Source organism: Carassius auratus, chromosome 21 (assembly GCF_003368295.1).
Source record: "Carassius auratus strain Wakin chromosome 21, ASM336829v1, whole genome shotgun sequence".
Taxonomy (NCBI): domain Eukaryota; kingdom Metazoa; phylum Chordata; class Actinopteri; order Cypriniformes; family Cyprinidae; genus Carassius; species Carassius auratus.
Window position 1 is genome coordinate 3,065,226 of NC_039263.1, and position 22,522 is coordinate 3,087,747.

The following is a 22,522-nucleotide window of genomic DNA, read 5'->3' on the forward strand; positions in this document are numbered from 1 at the left end:
TATTTTTTTGTAATTGTAGAATGTTACACTGTCCCTGTTACTTATGACAAATCAACTAGAGTTTTTATAGCAAAGACTGGCCTTAATACAGTTTTGCATTGCTTGGTGCTTCTTTTCAGGGTTAAAGTAATATTAGGAGCTTTCGCACCACATAGTTCAAGGAACTCAGTTCTATGATATTTCCTAGAGAACCAATTTCCCACCTTGGCCATTTTCCGCGATGTCTTTAAGAGCTGCATTTACAAACATCAACAACCGGTGAATGGAGGACGCCGTGATCGGAGCTGTTTTTGTTGTGTGTCGTGGGTTTCGTTATAATGGAGATGGAATGTAAATGCACAATTTATGCGATTGAAAGAAAATTAAAAGATGACTAAATCTCTTGAAGTGCTGCATATAACTGAGACAGAGAAAAGAACACAATACTGCCAACAACAGGTAAACTTCGTTATTGCTGGTTTACATGTTTGTGAGGTAAATATTTTTACATGGCTTTTAAAAAATGGCAGGTAACCAGTGTTTTGTATGCGTCTGGCCAATCAGTGTATACTAATGTCATTGATAGTCCCTATAGAACTGTTAAAACCTACTCTAAAATAGGAAAAGTGGGAACTTCCACCTAGTGTTGTCAAACGTAATGACTGCTATACTAATGAAATGTTGAGCTGTTGAGCAGATTCTTAGACAGTGCTGATTGGCCATTGTGTTCACGCACTGTGTGACAACACTACTTCCACCAATAGGAACTATGAGAAGGTTGCTCCATTGCGAAAGCCCCTATGGCTGCTGTAAAGCTTGCATTTGCCAGAAAGCCTCACCGGCACATTATTGTGAGTGTCTGCAGAAATCTTTTTTTTTTTTTTTTTTGTAATCGTGTGACAGTGTCAAAACAAGTGTGGCATAACTGCCATTGCACCTTGACTGTCTTTGGGGAGGAGGAAAATCATTCTGCAGTCGGAGAGTTTCATGCGATGAGAGGTCAATACATGCTATCGGGCTGGAAGAGAGGAAGGGGCAAAGGTGAAGAAGAGTCAACACTGTCCCCTCTCAGCACAATCACAGTTATATCTTCAGCAGCAGATCCTGAATGTGTCTCTCATCCATCCATTCATCTATGCATTCGCCAGTTTAATAGATGGCCATGTCTTCAGTCCCCCTTCTCTGTGATTTCTAACAGGGCTCACACTTCCCTGAGAGAGAGAGAGAGAGAGAGAGAGAGAGAGAGAGAGAGAGAGAAGATAAGAAAAAAAGGGGAAAAGGAAGGGACCTTAAGCACCAAGTGTAAAGAAAAAAGATTCACTTGTATGAAGCTATGGGTAACAAATAACACATCATAGATGCATAAACATAACCTTTTAACTCAGATAACAGGTTTAACAGTTTAAAACAGTTTTTAACCACATTTGACATGGCTTGAAGACGACTGTGTTGACCGCTATTAGCAAATGTAACTGAATGTCCGCTTGTATTCTGCACATAATATTGATTTTACATCACACTGTTTAGAGTTCATCAACAAAGCAAAAGGCCTATCCAGTACAGATGACTGAGAATGTTTCTTTTTTATGTTCCAATACAGCCATAGATTTGCTTATTTGCGTTGACAGGTTTTGGATACAGACTCTATTCGATATGCAGCAGGCCTGGTTTTTGCAGTCAGAGTGAAAATGGGAGAATTCTGGGTGGATGAATGGATGGATAGATAAATACATCTATCTTGATTTACCTATGTTAAGCTGTTGTTTAATTGGGATTGTATTTTTACTATGTTGTTTGGTGTCTTTATCTTGTTAATTTATTAAAAAGTTGCACTTATAGATACGTATATGTAAATACAAAAAAGTAACAAACCCAAAATCAAATGCTGAGGGACAGACCTGATATTTTTTTCCAATACATGTTTATTCAATACTTTTTGGCAACCGCCATTTGCCAAGATAACAACTCTGAGTCTTCTCCTATAATGAGGTTGGAGAACACCTAACAAGATATCGGAGACCAAATTTTCCAGATCATTCGAAGGTGCATGTTGGTGCTTCTCCCAGGGGTTAAAGCAAAAAATAAGTAAATAAAAAATAAAATAAAAAATATTTGGACTGGAAATGTTTCTTTCCACCTGCTGGACAATTATAAAACAATTCTGATAAAAAAAAAAAAAAAATGCCTTCCTAATATGAGGTCATATTTGACTCAAATTGATTCACAGTGGCATTTTCTTTTGACCTTTGTAATTAAAGGTATGTCATCATCTATATCAAAATAAATAAATATATATATATATATATATGTTGATGCTTTGTTTGTATCATTGTCCTAATGAAAGATCCAGCCATGGCATAATAAATTCTTTATTACAGGTAAATCATGTTAGTATGGTGCTGAAAATGAATAAATCAATAAACAAATACAAGAGTAGGTACCCACAGCACTTAAATTACATCAGTATATACGATCGATCAGTAAATCAATCAAATAATTGGTTGACCTGGAAAGACATATGTAATAACTGTATTCAGAAACATATAAACCTCTATTACAGTACCTCAGACTGTGCTATGTGAGTGAGGACCCATAGAGATATGATAAATCTGCATCTCTGGTTCTCACATCCAGCATTTCCTGACATATCGTAGATGGGCAGTAATTGAATGATCATTACACCAAAGTTATGGCAAAGGCCGGCGTTAAGATGGGAAAATGGGGGATTTTGGGCTGCGCTGACATTTATTGCCTTTGATTTATGAGAAAAGCGTCAGGCACTCCACTGAAGCGAAGAGCTTATCACCCGCAGGTAGCTTCTGTGAAACTGCCGCATACAGTATGTGTGCGTACACACCAGCCTGCCTTAATGTCTGCTCCTGAATGAACTATTCATTAAACAGCCACCGGCAGGCTGGCAGTGCCCACTTCACTTTCTGTGTCAGACGAACTGAGAGAGAGGAGATATCTTATATGTTCCCTTTGTCCTGTGACAGCACTTTTGTGGAGGCTTGGAGGCCTTTTTCTTTCATTCTTTTTCCCTCTGGATTTGAGAAGAGAAAGGTGACATGAGGACAGAGAAAATCTGACCCACCTTCATTTTGTGAATGAAAAGATAAATGTAAATGAACTTCTTGGAACAAAAGTCTTTGTCCAAATTGGACTATTGCACTATCTATGTCTGGAATATTACGAAAACAATGACTCAGTTGTCAAGAATGTTTTAGTACAGCAACGCTTAATCATTTCAGTTTATTAGCATATTTGAGATATTTAAACTACTGTACAATGTTTTTATTTATGAGTAAAATAAAGCCTGTGGTAAACATAACTTGACGATACTTCAACGTTTTGTTCTACAACGTAAATTACACAGATCGATAACCAAAAAAGAAATACATTTGAAGCAGTTATGTTCATTTTTGAAAATGTATGTTTTTAATAAGTAACTAGATAAGAACGTTCGGGATGTGAGTGTGTGCAGATACACATCCAGTGCAATTTTACTCTGATTAATACAAGTGGTACACAGCCAGTTTTTAAGCATAGACCATCCGTGTCAAAAGAAAAACAAAAAAGCTATTTTTGACCCACACATTTCTTTACATTCTTAAAAAGAATGAAAATCAAGCTCTACCGAACCAACAGAGCAGATTCCTACCTGGATTCCATAGTGTCTTTGGTGAGATAGACAATCCAGTAGACCAGGTTGAAGGCCCCGAAGGACAGCGGGAAAAGTATGCGAGAGTACTTGTCAATAATACTAGTTGTGAGCGTGTTGATGGCAGGGACAGTGGAGCCTTGCTGATGGAGATCAGGCTGTGGAGCTCTGGAGAACCTCTCAGGAGCATCTCTTTGAGAGACAGAGTTCAGCCTTTTCTTCAGCACACCTCCAGGGTCCAGAGGATTCTACACACAGACAGATTCATGTGTGAGGACAAGCAAACAGTTATCAAAGTGACACTTTTCACATTTAAGCCTGGAACGCAGACTAGAAAGGAAACAGTGCAGCTGGTTTAATGACAGACCACAGAAAATGTTTTTACAGTGATCCTTTTTGCTCCAGTGACACAAACAAACGAATGCAACACCAAAATAATATTATTCACCCTGATAGCATTTCTTTTGATTTTGTTGCAAAGATAAATGTGTTGTAAAACACTTTAAAGACACTAGGGAGAGTTGTTTTGTGATGTAGTAGCAATATGTACTAGTGTTGATTTACACTGCTGCATTAAAGCACACTTGATAAAAAAAAGGATCCATTAAAATATCAATTTTCCAATTGTATATGCATTGTTAATTGATGCACCTTGCTATTATTTGGACACATATTTATTTATGTCAAGGATCCGATGTATCTTCTAACACCGTGATCTAAAGCTTATTTTATTTTATGATGTTATGTTATGTTATGTTATCCTGGAGGCTAACTCAACATCTACAGTACAACCAGTTAATGTCTCTGAATTGTTGGTCTCACTTCATATTAAGTTCCAAAGCTCACTATTTACAAACTATTTTCTATGAATTTTGCCTCAATAAACTCCTTATTTGCTGCTTATTATTAGTTAGTAAGATTGTTGTAAAGTTTAGGTATGGCGTAGAATATGGGATCCAAAATATGCTCATACAGAATAAGGCATTCATTTGTGCTTTATAAGTGCTAATAAACATCTAACATGCGTGTAATATGCATGCTAATAAACAACTAGTTAACAGTGAGAATTAGTCCCTAAACCAAAGTGTTACTGAACTGTTGTATGCAACAAAGCAATTATTATATATAATTTTATTATTATTAAGAGGTCATAACCACAAAATATGATATTCAGAGCATTTGGGCAACAATAAGATCTGTGAAATGAACTTTAAATTAGTCTTTCTCTCTAAGTGAACAAGGCTATTTATGGATTTCATTCACAGCGCCTCAGCCCTTTTCCGGCTGAGGAAAGTTTTGGCATGGAGCAGTAGCTTTGACTCGGTTTCATCATTGAGCAGGTTTCCAAGCTGTGAGTGTCAGCTGCAGATCACTGTGTCACCCAGGGAGCACCTGGCTCACGCTGCCATAAGCACGCAGCTATTTTTGACTCTGCAACAGGCAGCACCTAACTCAGACTAAATACCCAAGGCAATGGGATGTTCAAACACTTGTTTCCCCATCTCTGGGATCAATGTGCACCATTGCACTGTTCTCAGAAAGAGCCATCATATGTGACCCTGGACCACACAACCATTCATAAGGTTATTTTTGACAAATAAAGAATGTGAGAAGATTTAGAAGTATAAAAGAAGTAGAAGTATTCCTGTGACTCAGTGGTAGAGCATTGCTTTAGCAGTGCAAAAGGTTGTGGGTTCAATTCCCAGGGAACCCACATACTGTTAAAAAAATGTATAGCCTGAATGCACTTTAAGTTGTTTTGGATAAAAGCATCTGCTAAATGTAAATTTTACAAACCAAGGATTTGCAAAGTAAAATGTGGAGCATTTCGATTTTGTCATGTTACACAGGAATCGAGGAGTAAGGAGATGCAGGAGACACTGGAGATTTCTTAAACATGAAAATGTAATATAATAACGATGGGGAAACACAGGATCTCAAGAAGACATTTAAGAAGACTTTTAACAGCTGACTACGGACTCAAAGCAGGAAACATTATTTATACACAGACAAATGGGAGAACAGACTAGACACACCTGGGATCAATGAAACACATAGGAAACACCTGGGATGAAATCAGTTAGCATAAGCAAAAACACACACAAAACACGAGACAGAGTCTGACTTGTCCATCAGGACAGACACGGACAGTGGGCCTCCAGAGCATTACACCTTCGGGGGGCCATGGCAGAGCAGGGGACTTGGGAGGCCATGGTGGAACAGCCGTCAAGGCCACAGCCACAGCCCCCACCTCGGCCTCTACAGCTGGAGCCTTAATACCCCCATCCCCCCACAAAAAAATAAATAAAAAAAATACTTGTGGAAATTTACAGCACTGTACTCGGGGCCTGGTGCCCTGGGAATTAACTGGGAATTAGGAGTCCTCCCTGTGGTTGATGGGGGATCAGGAGCCTTCCCTGGGCTTGACGGATGATCAGGAGCCCTCCCTGGGCTTGACTCGGGAACAGGAGCCTATCCTGGGCTTAACTCAGGAACAGGAGTCCATCCTGGGCTAAACTCGGGAAAAGGACCCCATCCTAGGACTAACTCTGGAACAGTGGCCATCCTGGGCTTAACACAGGAACAGGAGCCCATCCTGGGCTATGCTCTGGGACTGGGCCGAAACTGGAGAAAACTCTGGGGCCTGGACAGACACCTTTCTCCTCACCCCTAGTTTTCTTTTCTGGATCGGGGGGAAAAGGCATGGTCTGGGCCAACACTGGCCTGGGCAGACATTGGAGTGAGCTCTGGGGACAACACTGGAGCTAGCTCTGGAGGAGTGTGCATTGGAGGGTGCTCTGGAAAGCGCTTTCGAGGAGCAGGCACTGGAGGACGCTTTGGAAGGTGCTTTCGAGGAGCGGGCACTAGAGTGAGTTATGTGGTTGGAGCAGATGCTGGAGCGAGCCTTGGAGGTGTGGGCACTTGAGGGCACTCTGGAAGGTGCATATGAGGAGCAGGCCACTGGAGGACGCTCTAGAAGGTGCTTACGAGGAGTGGACACTGGAGGACGCTCTGGAAGGCGATATCAAGGAGAGGGCACTGGAGGGTGCTTTGGAAGTTGCTTATGAGGAGTGGGCACTAGAGTGAGATATGTGGTTGGATCAGACACTGGAGGGAGCATTGGAGGAGCGGGCACTTAAGGACACTTGAGGGCGCTCTTGAAGGCTTTGGGAATGGCTGGCTTGGCGCATTTATGTTCGTTGGGCTTGCCATATTAATGTCCGTTGGGTGGGCCGTGGACGGTGGGCTTGACACAGGAACTGCAGGCTGACTAGAATAGTAAAATGCTGTCAGATGGGTCCCGGATCGGGATCAGAGGCTCTCTAGACAAGGGATGGTTGCCTCCTTCCAGCCGAAGTTGGTGGTGTCTGGGAGCTCCGCGGGGCAATGATATGTCATCCCGATCCGGAAAAGCGTCACCGGGGTTTCCCCCTCGAGGGAGCTGGCAAGAGTGAGCGGCACAAACTTTTGCCCTTGCATAACAGATCAGGTCGGGGCTCTCCTGAGCCACGGCGATATGCATCGCTCATTCATCCACTTTTATGACGCAAAAAGAATAACATAATACTTTTAAAACAAAAAAAAAAAAAAAACACAAAAAAAGGTGTTGCTTACTTTATAGGTCGGCTGTTCTGTCATATTATACGGGGATCGAGGAGCAAGAAGACGCAGGAGATGCTGGAGATTTCTTCAACAATACTTTTTATATAATCACGGTGGGGAAACACAGGATCTCAAGAAGACATTTAAGAAGACGTTTAACAGCCGACAGCAAACTCAAAGCAGGAAACACTATTTATACACAGACTAGATACACCTGGGATCAATGAAACACATAGGAAATACCTGGGATTAAATAAATTAACATGAGCAAAAACAATGGTTTTCCATTGCTAAAGTAAGGAAGGTTTGCTTATTTTGCTCCTATAAAGAAACTCACGAGACTAGCATACCTCAGAGGTTTGCACGCTGCGCATATTATTTACTACATCATCAACCAGAATGGACAGATAACAGAAGTGAGAGAAAAGTATTTATTATTTTGAAATATGGATATTTTTCTTACAAAAACACATGGATTCGCTACAGGGGGCCAACTGAGGCATGTTTTATTATGAATGTGTGATCTTCATTTGATGAATGTGGACTGTTCCACTGCATTACCCACTGACTACAGCGATATAGCTTGGAATAGCCAGGATAATTTTCAATATAACTATGACTGGATTTGTCTGAAAGAAGAAAGTCATATACACCTAAGATGCTTTCAGGGCGAGTAAAACACAAGCTAATTTTCATTTTTGGGTGAACTAACCCTTTAACAACTATCTTACTGACTATTAATACTGAGCAAATTAAGAGCTTACTGAAAGAAAAGCTGGAGTTAATAGTCGGTTAATAGTGAGAATTGATACCCAAATTAAAAGCTGATCACAAATGAATGTAAAATGCCACTCAAAACATTTAAGGATCCCAGCCAATACAACATTTCTCAACCAGTGGGGTGAGTTTGGGACAAGCCTATTGGTTTGTTCTATTAATAGTGGAGTATTCAGGAAACCTGCTGGAAAATGTATTATCTGGTAATAGTGCAAATAACACTGGTGTACAAAACACTATGGGACGATCATGTCATGAGCCAATTACTGTAGATTTGTTTTTACACCACCAAGAAGCCAGTGGTAGTCTTAATAAAGTCAAGGTTGAGCTGAGCTAACCACTTCCAAACTCCTACAATTCTGAACAAATCCGAGCCACAGTCTCTGTCATTATGCCTGCGACTTTACACATGATGGAACTGTGACTTCACACAGTAATTTACTTGCTCCGGGCAAGTGTACGATGGCATTGCGTCTACCGCCTCCAGCAATCATGAGAGACACAGAGGATAGATCTCCTCGCTTTGAGCCTGGCATGCTTTTGCTTGGATGTTTTGTTACATTGAACTGATTATATAATCTGCAGCAGTAAAAAGGCTAGGGAGGCCACTGGCTGTCTCCTTTCGTCTAGTGTGCCTGTTATCAGCTCAAATGAGAGCGAACCATGAAAGGGAGAGAGAAGAGAGGCTGGAGTGAATGGAGGTACAAAGAATTACCGTAACAAGTTCTCCATCACTTCTGACTGCAGCACAAGCCATGCTTGCCCGCCGAAGCTCCTTATTGGCCTGCAAAGTGGAGAAATAGTTGACAGCAGCGAACTCGATAAGGGCTGAGAAGACAAATGCGAAGCAGACGGCGATGAACCAGTCCATGGCAGTTGCATAGGAGACCTTGGGTAACGAGTGACGAGCACTAATGCTCAGCGTGGTCATGGTTAGTACTGTGGTGATGCCTGTCAGGGACACATGAACACAAAATCCGGTTAGCTTGACTGATTTTAGAAAGTCTTGGTAAAAAAATTCTGTTCACTTCTCAGTGGATTAGGTTAAACTTTACCTCAGTTCAACACAATGAAAATTCTGTTATTGTTATTATTCACAACTGACACCAAAAATGGATAAAAGCCTTTTGAATAATGATGAATTCTTATTTAACATTTTTAAATATGTTTTATATATTTAAAATTTGTATTTATACAAACCTAAAAACCAACCCAAACCTATCCCACCCCAATAGGGTTCAAGATAATAGAAATCTAAAACACAGAATCTAGATACAATATAATGATAATGAAAATAACTGGATAAATAAATAAATAAAGAAAGAAAGAAAGAAAGAAAGAAAGAAAGAAAGAAAGAAAATGCAGGGCTATAAAGAAGATGAAACAGTTTGAAACCTATATCTTTCTAGATGCTAGATGTTACATCTCAAGTCCAACAAGAGACGTGTTGTGGTTCTGTGTCTTTGTACTCTCAATTTGTAGTTTTGCTATCTGTTAATTTTTTTCCCCTGATGGTTTGCATACGTTCTATATTAATCTATTACCCCAATTTGTATTGTGTTTTGTGTTTCTTGTATTTCTGCTCTGGTCTTGTTCATATATGGATGTCATGTTGGTAGACTCAGTTCTGTCTCTTGGTTGGCCTCTTTTCTGTACTCTTGTTGTTGATGTCATTACAGTCATTTTATAATGGATCATAGAGACCGATGGGCTGCTGGTGCATCTTGGCTCTATTGAATAGGTCATTTACTCAAAGCTCTGCATGAACTCTCGTGGAATAGCTTCAGGATAAATATTAGGCATTAGTACGGTAAGGGCTTAAAAGCCTTTGAGATTCAAAGGGATTTTCCCAAAAAATATATCAGAGAACATTATTAAATAAGCTTTGTGATCATTTATTTTACATCTAAAGCAACACATCTTTTTGTCAAGTGTTGATCCATTTAATAAAATAGATGTATAGAATAGTCATCCAAAGGCAAGGGGTTTTTATTTTATGAGACAAGAATGGCCTTTTTATATGTCATACAGTTGGAATGCGCCCACATAAATAAATGTATACAATTTGCATTATAATGTTGTATGTATACAAATTATACATACAAAACCAATAATAAAAAATATAATGTGATTTCACATTGCATCCTCATAGTCAAGTCAAGTACATTATTGTCATTATGTAACACATCAAAATGTATCATGTAATAGCTGTCTATATTACTGATTTCTTTCAATGCCATTCATTTCGTTGCAATTAATTAATAAATTAGTTAAGTACCACAAGGGCTTCTGAATAATAAATAATCATTATTCATGAGATAAAACATACATTCCAAAGAATATTCATTCATTCATTGATTTAAATCATTGCTTTTCAGAAAAGCCTTCCAATTTCAAGTAAACTGGAATTCAATATCAGATGGGCAAGAAAAAAATTCCATGAGATGTGAAGTCTGATGTACAAGATGACTGCTGTTTAGCTAACTCGAAGGAGTAAAAACACCAAAATGACCTGATATTTGGGTACGATTAGAAGACATCTTTTCATAACAGACTTAGAAAAAAATGGCCTGGGTTCCTGCTCCCATTATATTCTGTTGAGAGCAAACTCTATGACATAGCAAGTCATATGCTGTCACTTTAATTTATATACACACACACACACACACACACACACAAGTAAAACAAATCTGGTATCTCTTGTGTTTTACACCCTTTCTGCGTCACCTTCTCAAAACCTGTTACTTTAAGGGCAAAGGTGTTACTGATCTAATCTGCCGAGCTCTCCACATCAGGACTGGCCTACTGTGTTCATGTTGGCCTGCTGTGGGTGATCTATAGGGCAGCTTATGGTCAATGGGTCGAGCAGATATTAGATACATTTTCTCACCCAAGAAGATACTACATTCAAGAGAGAGAGAGTATCTGCCATGAGGACAGTAATGATGAAACATGTTCGGGCCTTAATAGAGACATCAACATTTTATGGCAAGCACAAAGCTTGATTCTAGATGACTGAGCCCTATAGAGACAAAACAGGAGTCCATTATAAATGGACATTATGGGAAGCTGAGCTGTCAGGGATCAGGTTTGTTTGTATCACACAGTAATACAATTCACTGTAGATAGAGCTGAATAAACCTAAATAAACACTATGCCTTAAAGGAATATTTCACAGTAATCATCATTAATTAACTTTCATGTATTCCAAACCTGTGTGACTGTCTGAATGATGAACAACAGTTGTCAAGCTCTAATCGACAAAAGGTGCCTGTAGCGGGGGAGGCGTGGTTCAGCGAGGTCTGCAACGGTAGGGAGAGTGAGGAGACGAGCGGTGGTAAGTGGATCAAGTGAAAGACAATTAACATCTGGGTCTCGTTACAGTGATTGGCGTGGGGAACCGGTATTTAAGCCGGCAGAGGACCGACGAGGAGTTAGAGAGCTGGGGAACAACTGCCCGTCCCGAACCTCCTGGTCTCTGCCAACCTAAGAAGAGCCATCCTCCAGAGGGTCAGCCTCAGTCCTGAGCAACACCGTCAGTGCTTCCGGTCACTGGAACTGACCGAAGCGGGCCAACACTTTGTCTTGGCGCAGCAGCTCCAGGACTCGTGCCGCAAATGGCTGTTGGCCGGAGGAAGCGACGCCAAGACCATCATCAACACGGTGGTACTGGAGCAATTCATCCTCCAAAGAGGAGCACCCAGTGGGTCCAGTGCAACCTCCCGGTGTTGCTGGATCTGGCCATCCAACTGGCCAAATTGTTACCAAATACTCAAGAGTATTAAGGGGGGTACCTATCAGGCTTTGGTGGATTCAGGTTGTAGCCAGACCTCCATCCATCAAAGCCTGATACTATCTGGGGCATTGGATACAGTCCGCATGGTTAAGGTGAGGTGTGTGCATGGGGATATAGTGGAATACCCCGTAAATTTAGGGGCCAAAAGCATAATGTATTTTTTTTTAAATATAAGTACAATGTAAAAACATGTATGTACAGAATAAGTACATTGTACTAAATTATTAATTAAAATGTAAGCACATAGTAGTTAAGGCCACTTAATATAAAGTGGGTCCAAAAAAGTGCTCGTATTACTGCCAACCTCTAGCTCCAAATTACTGGCAAAGTGGCAAGGACCCTTTGAGGTCACATGGCGGATAGGGGATCTCAATTGTGAGGTAGTACGAACAGATAGAGGCGACTCACGGCAAATCTACCACCTCAACCTCATTAAGAAATGGAGCGCGGACCGACGAGGAGTGAGAGAGCTGGGGACTCGTGGGAGTAAGGAGCTGGAGAGCTACCGACACAGAGACACAAAGACTGTAGTAGTGCAACATAGAAACAGACCGTGAAGTGCACGCACATCCAGCGCGATTCTTTATTTGTTTTATTTGTGCTAAATAAAGTATCCCACGAGCCCCGTACGCCAACCCCAGTCTCCTTCCTCTTTATAAGACTCAACTTTGTTACAGTGCTATAAAAGAATAATGGTTCATAGAGCACAAACTCTTTTGGCACTTTTGATGCCATACAAAAGCTTTTTGTGAGGGAAAGACAATGTGTTACATTATAACATGTCACAGTGTCACTGATAATCATTTCCTTTGCCATAGATCTCATCACTGTTTGGCGCATAGGACAACAAGTATTCTCCATAGTAATTTTCAATGATCACAGATCTTCCATAAAAGTTATTTTCGAGGTGATTTTTGGCCGTCCCTTTTGCAGGACACCAGGATCTTGCCACCTTGACTATCTGATGGTCAGGAAGGCATAAGAAGTGTCCGGCGAATTGAAAACAGTGTTCTTGACTGTCACAGAGAGGGGCTGTGTGAAGGCACGACTGTATACTTCCATGTTTGTGACATGGTCCTGGTAAGTGATCTTAAGGATGCATTGCAATTAAAGGAGGTGGAAAACATCCAACTTTCGAGCAATGGTTTCAGTCATCTTCCACGTCTCACACGCATAGGTTGCCATCGACACAACAATCATAGCCAGGAGTCAAAGTTTAATCTGCAGAGAGAGGGTAGGCAAGTTCCAGATTGGACGAAGTCGCTGGAACACGGCAGATACATCGCAGATGCAGCAGATGACATCTCGTTCTGCATCTCCATTTGAGGAGACAACATTGAAAGTGAAGGGACATGTGACCAAGTATATACCCATACTTGGAATTTGTGCTCTGCATCTAACCAATCCAAGTGCACACATACAGTAGTGAACACACACACCATGAACACACACCCAGAGCAGTGGGTAGCCAGTAATGCTAAGCCCGGGGAGCAGTGCCTTACTCAAGGGCCTCACTTCAGTTGTGGTAGTGAAGGTGGAAGAGAGCGCTGACCTGAGACTTGATCCCACAACCTTCAGGTCACAAGTCTGTCTCTCTAGCCATTAAGCCACACTGCCAAAATAAGTTATGTTTGGAACTTCCTCTACTTTTTTCCCATCAATTGTAATTGGTACTCTCAAGTATACATAACCGATGCAAAATATTTTAGTCTTCAGTCCATTAATTCAGAGTCCAGTGCTGGCTGCTTAATTTTCTAGGGCAGAAGTGAGGTCTCTCAGGGCTGTTTGAGTTGGGCTGAGAATGATAAAATCATCTGCAAAGTCAAGACCGGCAAGCAAGAGATTACCAGTACTCCAGGGTATGCCGATGTGTAGGCGGTCAATGGAGTGGCGGGTGACGAAGTCGATGACAAGGAGCATCGGTGATAGCACATACCCTTGTCATATGCCAGTTTCAATTGCAATTTCAATATGTTATTCCTTCTTCCATCCATACACAACATCAAAAGACTTGGTAAAGTTGCGAAAGGAAATGGAAATCCATAAGCCTCGGCTACCTTACAAAGCATTTCTCAGTTTGCACTGAGTCAAAGTCCTTGACAAATTCGATAAAGTTCAGTGAGATTTGTTGTTGGTATTCCAGCGATTGTTTGATCACTTCTTGTAGAGCAAAAATCTGCTCTATGCAGGATATGCCCCTTCAGAAGCCTGCTTGTTGATCTCTAAGGCAGGCATTGACAGCTTGTTGGAGGCAATTTATAAGGACAATAGAAAATACCTTTCCTGGTACCGAGAGAATACCCCACTAGTTATCACACTTGGAGAGATCACCTTTTTTTGGGAGCATGATGATGTTCTCAGCCTCATCGTCATCATTGAATTAAAACATTAGAGAATTGCTATTTCCTTAGAGAGACCATAAGACTGCTGAAGACTTGGAATATAAAGGCTTGAGTAAAAGTACTTTTATGCAATGGTAAATAAATGCAAATATGGTCAAACAAATTGAACCAGATCATTATTACTCTTTTCATACAGATAAATTGTCCTGTTATATTATTCTGAACTATCTTTTTCGAACAGCTCTTTTCTCAGGTGTTCAGTAGAATCTGATTGATGTCCAAAACACAGAGCTGTGATTCCCAAAAGCATCATTAGCCTAAGCAGTTCGCAGAAAAAAAAGAAAAAAAAAACCCTGCACCAATGACAATGCAATGCTTTTGGGAAATGCAGGAAAGTATAATTCCTTACAGATGGGACATAAAAACATTTTTATGTCTAAAATGCTCTTGAATAGGTCAATGGACTGACTCTAATCTCATAACTGACACTCATATAAATATCTGCATAGCTCATTCACTCTTTTCAACCTCAAACTGATGTCTTTCACAGATAAATATAACTTGAGTTTTCATCTCCACAATCTAATTACAAAAAAAAATCAGTGAATATTCAACTTCAGCTTTAAATCAAATGTTAATATCTACAAACCCGATTCCAAAAAAGTTTGGACACTTTATAATTTACAAATCATAAAATTATATTTTATTCACAATAGAATATAGATAAGATATCAAATGTTGAAAGTGAGACATTTTGAAATGGCATGCCAAATATTGGCTCATTTTAGATTTCATGAGAGCTACACATTCCAAAAAAGTTGGGACAGGTAGCAATAAGAGGCCGGAAAAGTTAAATGTACATATAAGGAACAGCTGGAGGACCAATTTACAACTTATTAGGTCAATTGGCAACATGCTTTGGTATAAAAAGAGCCTCTCAGAGTGGCAGTGTCTCTCAGAAGTCAAGATGGGCGGAGGATCGCCAATTTCCACCAATGCTGTTGCGAAAAATAGTGGAGCAATATCAGAAAGGAGTTTCTCAGAGAAAATGTGCAAATAGTTTGAAGTAATCATCATCTACAGTGCATAATGTCATCATTCAGAGAATCTGGAACAATTTCTGTTCCAAACCATACTGTATGCCTGTGATCTTGAGCCCTTAGACGGCACTGCAACACATACAGGAATGCTACTGTAATGGAAATCACAACACGGGCTCAGGAATACTTCCAGAAAACACTGTCGGTGAACACAATCAACCGTTCCATTCGCCATTGCCGGCTAAAACTCTATAGGTCATAAAAGAAGCCACATCAAAACATGATTTAGAAGAGCTGGCGTTTTCTCTGGGCCAAGGCTCATTTAAAATGGACTATGGCAAAGTGGAAAACTGTTCTGTGGTCAGATTAATCAAATTTGAAGTTTTTTTTTTTTTTTTTGGAAAACTGGGATGCCATGTCATCCGGACTAAAGAGAACTAGGAGCTAGGAGCATCTAGAAGTCTGTATTAGACAAGAATGGGACAACATTCCTATTCCTAAACTTGAGCAATTTATCTTCTCAGTCCCCAGACGTTTGCAGACTGTTATAAAAAGAAGAGGGGATGCCAAACAGTTGTAAATATGGCCTTGTCCCAACTTTTTTGAGATGTGTTGATGCCATGAAATTTAAAATCAACTTATTTTCCCCTTAAAATTATACATTTTCTAAGTTTAAACATTTGATATGTCATTTATGTTGTATTCTGAAAAATAAATTATTGAAATTTTAAACTTCCATATCATTGCATTCTGTTTTTATTCACAATTTGTAAAGTGTCCCAACTTTTTTTGATTTGGGTTTGTAGACAGATCCTGTTTACAAGAGAACATGTTTACAGATCCTGAGCATGAATGGAAATGTATAAAATAAACACAACTCCTAGGGGTAAAAACATGCTTTTAAGGGCAAAAGGTTCATCCAAATTAACCTCAGTCAGTTCCATCTCTGAGCCCGATGCTCTGGGTTATTTCAGCTTTTAGTGGAAGAAACAACCACAATGGATATGGACAGTGAGTGCCTCTGTCTATTCAGATCTACTCTCTAAAGCAAGTCATTTGTTAGAACTCTCGCTGCATTTCTTTTTTACACTATATTAAGTTCTCTTTCACATCTCTTTTCACGGGAATAACACTTTCACCTTAGAACTGAGACAGAACTGAGAAACACTGTAGGTTGCTCACCTCTTCACATGAGCAGTGTTTGCTTGCAGAAACAACTCCTCTGACACGGTGTATCTCACACCTCACTTAGAGCAAAGACATTTTTAAACTAAAGTTGTGACTTTATCAGCAAAACACGAACGTATCTTAATTAACACATTTAAAGTTCGCCCAAAAACGAAACTGACATGATTTACTCAGCTTTGTGTTGTTCCAAACCTGTATGAATCTCTTTCTTCTGTTGAAAACAATACATATATATGTATTTTGAAGAATGTGTTTTCTGTAATGGAAGTAAATGGCTACTGTCCAGTGTTACATCTTCAAAATATATTTTTTTGTGTTCAAAAATGGGTGAGGAAATTATGACATAATGCTCAGTTTTGGGTGTCTGCAGTTCAAAACATCCTTATAATCTTAATCTTTGCATAGGAGTATATCGTGCTCCAAACAAGAAACTTTTCCTCAGAAAATTCAGATAGGTTTCCAGAAACGTTTTACCATCTTACACATATGGAATATGACAGCTTGCAAGGGCTTTAATTGTTTCATGCTGATGTGTTTTTCATAAAGAGAGAGAGAGAGAGAGAGAGAGAGAAAAATTTTAGCTGAAGGTTATAGACAGATACACTCCTAATTGCCCAATAAGCTCATTCTAATGGTCTCATTCAAACACAAGTGGGAGACCGCAAAGACAGATGATTCATTCGTGCATATAAATTAATCATCTGAAAAAAGCAATGAGGACAAAGTAAAAGTTAAGATACTGAACAGTCTGGTTCATTCAAAGTTAAAATAAAATAAACAGTACAAATATATACTGTATTTGCATCCACTGAAAATGTATGGTTCTTATGTTTCTGTTTAGAAATTAGGGCAAACAGAGGAAGACAAGGAAGAGGATCTCAGTGTGTTTGCTTTTATCTTACACCACCACAGAACAAGGGCCAAGCACTTTAAGTGATTTAGGAGCATTGCCAACAGCTGCCAAGAAGAGTGCATTAAGATAATGAAGCAATGGAGATCTACATAAAAAAGCAACAGAAAATGTGCATCATCTCATCAAGTTATAAAATACTGCTTAGAAAATGCATCTGGTTTCTTTTCTGTTTATGAAGACTTTGATATATATTGATGATGGCACCATTTTTATATAGTATAAAAACGATACTTTCAGTATCAGTATCTTAACACCCAACTATTCATTTTTAATTTTTCTGTACCAATATAGATTTATTTGTTTCAAATCTGGTGTATTTAAAATACAAACACCTTCTGCTTTCTCTGGCTCAGTTCCAAGACTTAGTGAACTGCTTTGCACTCCACAGCCTACATAGACAGCATCCTCACATTCGACATCAGTGGCAACTTATAACGTTCAGCATTAGTTTGTTTACTATGAACAAATAGGTAAAACAGTCTAAATAGCCGTAGTAAAATTATTCAGTACTGTCAAACGTCTGTTTAATGATACTGTTTACTTATAAGTGATCACTTTGTTAATTGCCTGGGTTGTTTTCACTGAGCTTGTTGCTGTGCGTGCTAGGATTGCGTTCTGCATGAGGAAAACATTGAAACATTGAAACTTGGCCAAAAAAAGGTCATAATGATCTTAGAATCAGCCTTAACGTCAGGAAACAATGATCTATCGTGCCTCAAAATGCTGCAAATCACACTAGGTCGAAAATACAAGGTTTCATTTCAAATCAGATTTTGTGTCCACACAGTAAAATGCCATGCACTTTAGTATTAGCATATTGGTGCCTGCACAATGAGACCCACATAGGAACAATTAAAAAGGAAATAAAATACAGTGGCTTACCAAAAACAGTTCTGGCCGGTACTGACTCTTTGTCGATCCAGAAGGAGACCTGTGCTAGGATCACAGTCATAATGCACGGGATGTATGTCTGGATCAAGAAGAAACCCATCTTCCTCTGCAGGTGGAAGTACACTGTCATGACTATGTATTCACCTATGAGAGATGGATGTGGGACATTAGTGGAATAGGCAATCCTAAACTACAAACCATAGATTCTGTACGAACACGTTCAAGACAAAAACCTATTTCAACACATATTCAACCCATATGTTCAAGATTGATTGAAATCATGACAATTTTTTTAAGTGGTTTGCTTTAAGAGTTGGTGCTCGGCAAACCAGAACACATTTTTCAGTGAATCATCTGTCCCAAAGCTCATACCTGTGTTTGACTTTAGCCTCTCACTAGACACCGTCTGTCCAATGAGATCATACTGAAGCAGGCTGGAACTCTCCTGAGGAACCTCCACCGAAAATAACGGCCCTTTCTTCCACGTGTAAACAATCTCACTCATTGGATAGGCATCTATATTAGACACAGATCCAGACTGAAGTCAGTCATACCAGTAAATCCATGCAATGGGAAAATGTGCCATTTCACAACATACTTACAGCTGCCGAATTTCAAAGGACATGAATGTCCATCCATTGGAAAATTGATCAGCCGCATGGGACACTCAGCATTGATGGTTAACCTGATTACAGTAAAAGCATCACATTAAATTTATGTAAAATAAAAGATGATTTTTTTTTTTTAAACTCTGCAGTGAGTTCTTTCTCCTGTTGAACACAAATAATGATAACTGAAAAATGTTGGTAACCAAAGAGTTACTGGCAGCCATTAACTTCCATAGTACGGAATAAAAATACTATGGCTACCAGAAACTGAACATCCTTCAAAAATTCATCTTTTGTGCTCCACAGAAGAAAAAATACAGGTTTGGAGCTACATGAATCTTTAACTTTGCACTGATTTTAACACAATTTATTCTACAACTTTTATTATCAGCATTAAAAATGTTAAGTATACATGCATATTTACAGTTACCAGTGAATGGTGTATAATAGAATGTAACGTATTTTTATTTATTATTTTTTGTGTGAAATGCTAAGAAAGAATGTGTGTTATTAAGAGTTTAATTTCTACTCTCAGTTTAGAGAGCAAGTGTGCAGTGCATCTTTGAGTGGGAGAGCAAATGTGTTGGCACGCAGGTTACCTCATGGTGTACAGAATAGTTCCGTTCTGCATGATGCGGAACAGCTTGTTGGGGGTGGTCATGTTGTGCGAAATAGAACGTTTGCCATTTCGGAAGAAAGTGTCCGGTGTCCAGATCTTGCTGACCATTAGGTTGTTGAGACGCAGGATCTCAATGGGGCCCTCAAATTTCAGCCGGTCGTCTATCCACGTTTGCCGAAAAAACACATCCATTGTGTATTCCTGAGAAATGGTTTTAAAGGTTTTATAAGATGTAGTTTTTGTGACTGGAGTTTGAAATCAGCACAAATCAATGTTCCATGTGCAGAGATATATAAAGTAATAAAGTGTCATTGGCTATGTATCTGATTCAGGCTGGTATACAATCACTGTGGAATGGTATTTTTTATCTTTCTTTTTTTTTACTAATCTTGGCGGGGACTTATCTATACTGTCTTTCGGATTGTCACAGTGGATCACATGGCAAGCGATGTGGCTTTGGACATTATAGAAAAATAGTGTAGTGTGTAACAGAGGAAAGAAAGCCGAGCCGGGACCCTCACTGTCAGGGATTGTCAACCAGATTAAAATCCCTAAGCTGCTATAATGACATCCTGCCCAAATGTCAGAATAATGAAGCCAGGGCCGGCATGACTAGAGGCAGTGGGCATAGAAAACATGCAATTACGGTGGATTTATGTTTGCTTGTATCAAATATATATAATTGCTTTACTCACGTACCATTTCCACATCAGAAACAGGACCAAAGCTGGTGACAAAGATGTCCGTTTTAACCTCTGTGACAGGACCTATAGTTTATTTTTTTTTTAGTTTGTTTTAGAAAGAAAGGAGAAAAAAAAATCTTTAGTTTATTCATAACACATATTTTAAGCAACATAAGATTGCAAAGTGATAAGGCAGTTTCTGGTGAAGAACTTGTTAAAGTCTCAGCTGCAAAGTACATAATCGTTTAATTTCTGGTGAAAATTGGATTCAACTTTCCAAAGTAAGACTTTAATAAATGAAGTGATTCCAGCAATTGCCTACCTCCAAATCCAGGTCGAAGTCTGTTGTCATATCCATCTAATAATCTGTCCAAAATGCGCGTAATGTTATCCAAATATACCCTCGTCTCGGTTGGCTGATTTGCCAACACCTGACCAACACTGCAAACAGACTCAAAACTTTATTTCCATTTTCACACACGAACGAGCAAAGCTGAAAAATAAACACGCATGCAAAGTCAGATAAAAACACATTGCTACTTACAAATACAGGACAAAACATGAGCGTATCCAAGTCATGCTTTGCGCGCGCTCTCTTTCCAAGTGTCCCCTTGTCAACTAGTGTTAGTTGTGTGTCCCATAATGTATGTGTGCGAAAGGAGCTGGTGAGGCTTGTGTGCGTAAATCCCGAAGCTTTTATGCGTGAAGTCTTGCTGGAGTTCCTCAGTGGGGTTGCGCTTCTTCTGACTCACTCTTATGGAAAACTAAAGCGCTTTCAAAGAGGCGGAGTAGATGGAACCAAAGGACTTTGACAATGATCGAATAAAGCATTATGAGAGATTAGAAGAGAACGATAGAGTTGTCAGGGAATTATTTATTTGGGAAAAAGCGCAAACGTTCTGTTGTTTGAGTTCGCGCTATGGTCGGTGTGCTGTCTCAAACTTTGATCATTAGTTGATGTTCATTCAAAAATCGAGTCAATTTCATGACTCTTTAAACAATATATCTTATATCTACTGATATGTTTAGTCGTTACAAAATATTTGCCATTTAATTTTGCCAGCGTTGCTTTAAATTAAACATAGGCAGCATTTAAATACTAAATAGTCCATTTAAGAGTTTATCTTATGTAATATCAAAACATTTAAATGGTTTCTTGGTTAGATTTCAGCAGCTTTTGTGACAGTTTTCACTTTTATTATTATTATTATTTTATTATTTTTATTTTTTATGGCTCCCTTGTTTACAGTGTATAATAATAAGATTATAATGTCAGTTCTAGGCATTATAAAATATTTACAGATTAATTATTGAACGTTGTTTTAAAGCATGCTGCTTGCTAACTGGAGCATATATTCAACATCTATTAAAATACAAAATATTATTATTTTTTTGTTTTAATCTTATGTAATATCAAAACATTATGAACAGCTTCTAGGTTAGATTTCAGGAGTGTTTGTTTATATTAAATGGAGACAGCCATTTACAGTTAGGATGAGTGTATAATATTAAGACACTGTCATTAGGTTTTGTTGTTTTTGTCATATTGTTACAGAAGACTTAACTGCATTCTCAAAAGGTGAATTCAGGGTCACTTACCAGTCAAAAGATTTCATAAAGAAAAATGAGGCAAAACATTATGTATGCTGAGATAAAAGTTTATGCACAGGCAAATAATGCACAATAGTTTTGAATGAAATATGGGTGTTTTTATGAACCCTGATTGTTTATTTTTATTTTGTGATTATTTGATACAAAAACACTGATGCAATAAAATTTCATGTCCAGTATTTATAGTAATGTAATGCAATGGTGATAAAATGGCTCTCTCTATGCTGATACAGCATTCTCAACTCACTCAGAATCAATGGGATCACATCTGCACCAGGATGGCTCTTTCCACAGGAGCTTATTCAAATGATGCTGTTTCAATCTCCTTGGCATAGCCTCTCACTGAAACAACACTGGGCCATTATCCTAATCCACAGTCATAAGGTTTTAATGCATCAAGCCATCATACATAATTTGTATCATCTCAAATTTGATGGGCCCTTCAGTGTGCATTGTCAGGGAATGACAATTACATGCTGATGTGGGATCAGCATGATTTTAAATTCTGCCAGTTTCATAGAAGTTGCCACTGGGTCATTTCTTTCCAGTTGTTGTACACTACATGAAATAAGGTTGGTTCAGTTAATACCAAACCAGACATGATAATTGTGGAGCTTATAGAAGATATACTGATGGCAGAGGAGGTTTCTGATATGACTGCTAAAGAATTAGATTGCTGGGATGTGAAATTCCAGCAGAGGCAGGCCTGTTGAGCACTGAAGCATAGCGAGAACTGGGTGGCAAAAACCAAGCGAGCGGGTCACTGGAGCATGAACAGGGGTAAAGGTGTGCCGACAGACATGGATACTGT

General features: G+C 39.1%; 1 protein-coding gene across 1 annotated transcript; it reads right to left on the minus strand.

Moving 5' to 3' along the window:
- Positions 1-223: 223 nt before the first annotated feature.
- On the minus strand, positions 224-20,841 carry LOC113038227 (gamma-aminobutyric acid receptor subunit alpha-6). The gene is made up of 10 exons (XM_026195497.1): positions 20,645-20,841; positions 20,423-20,541; positions 20,117-20,184; positions 19,398-19,618; positions 18,793-18,875; positions 18,563-18,706; positions 18,182-18,334; positions 8,736-8,971; positions 3,641-3,888; positions 224-1,190 (listed from the first exon to the last, which is right to left on the minus strand). Exons 1-10 carry the CDS (start codon positions 20,677-20,679, stop codon positions 1,181-1,183), a joined length of 1,317 nt encoding a protein of 438 aa, XP_026051282.1. The 5' UTR covers positions 20,680-20,841; the 3' UTR covers positions 224-1,180.
- Between the last annotated feature and the right edge of the window lie 1,681 nt (positions 20,842-22,522).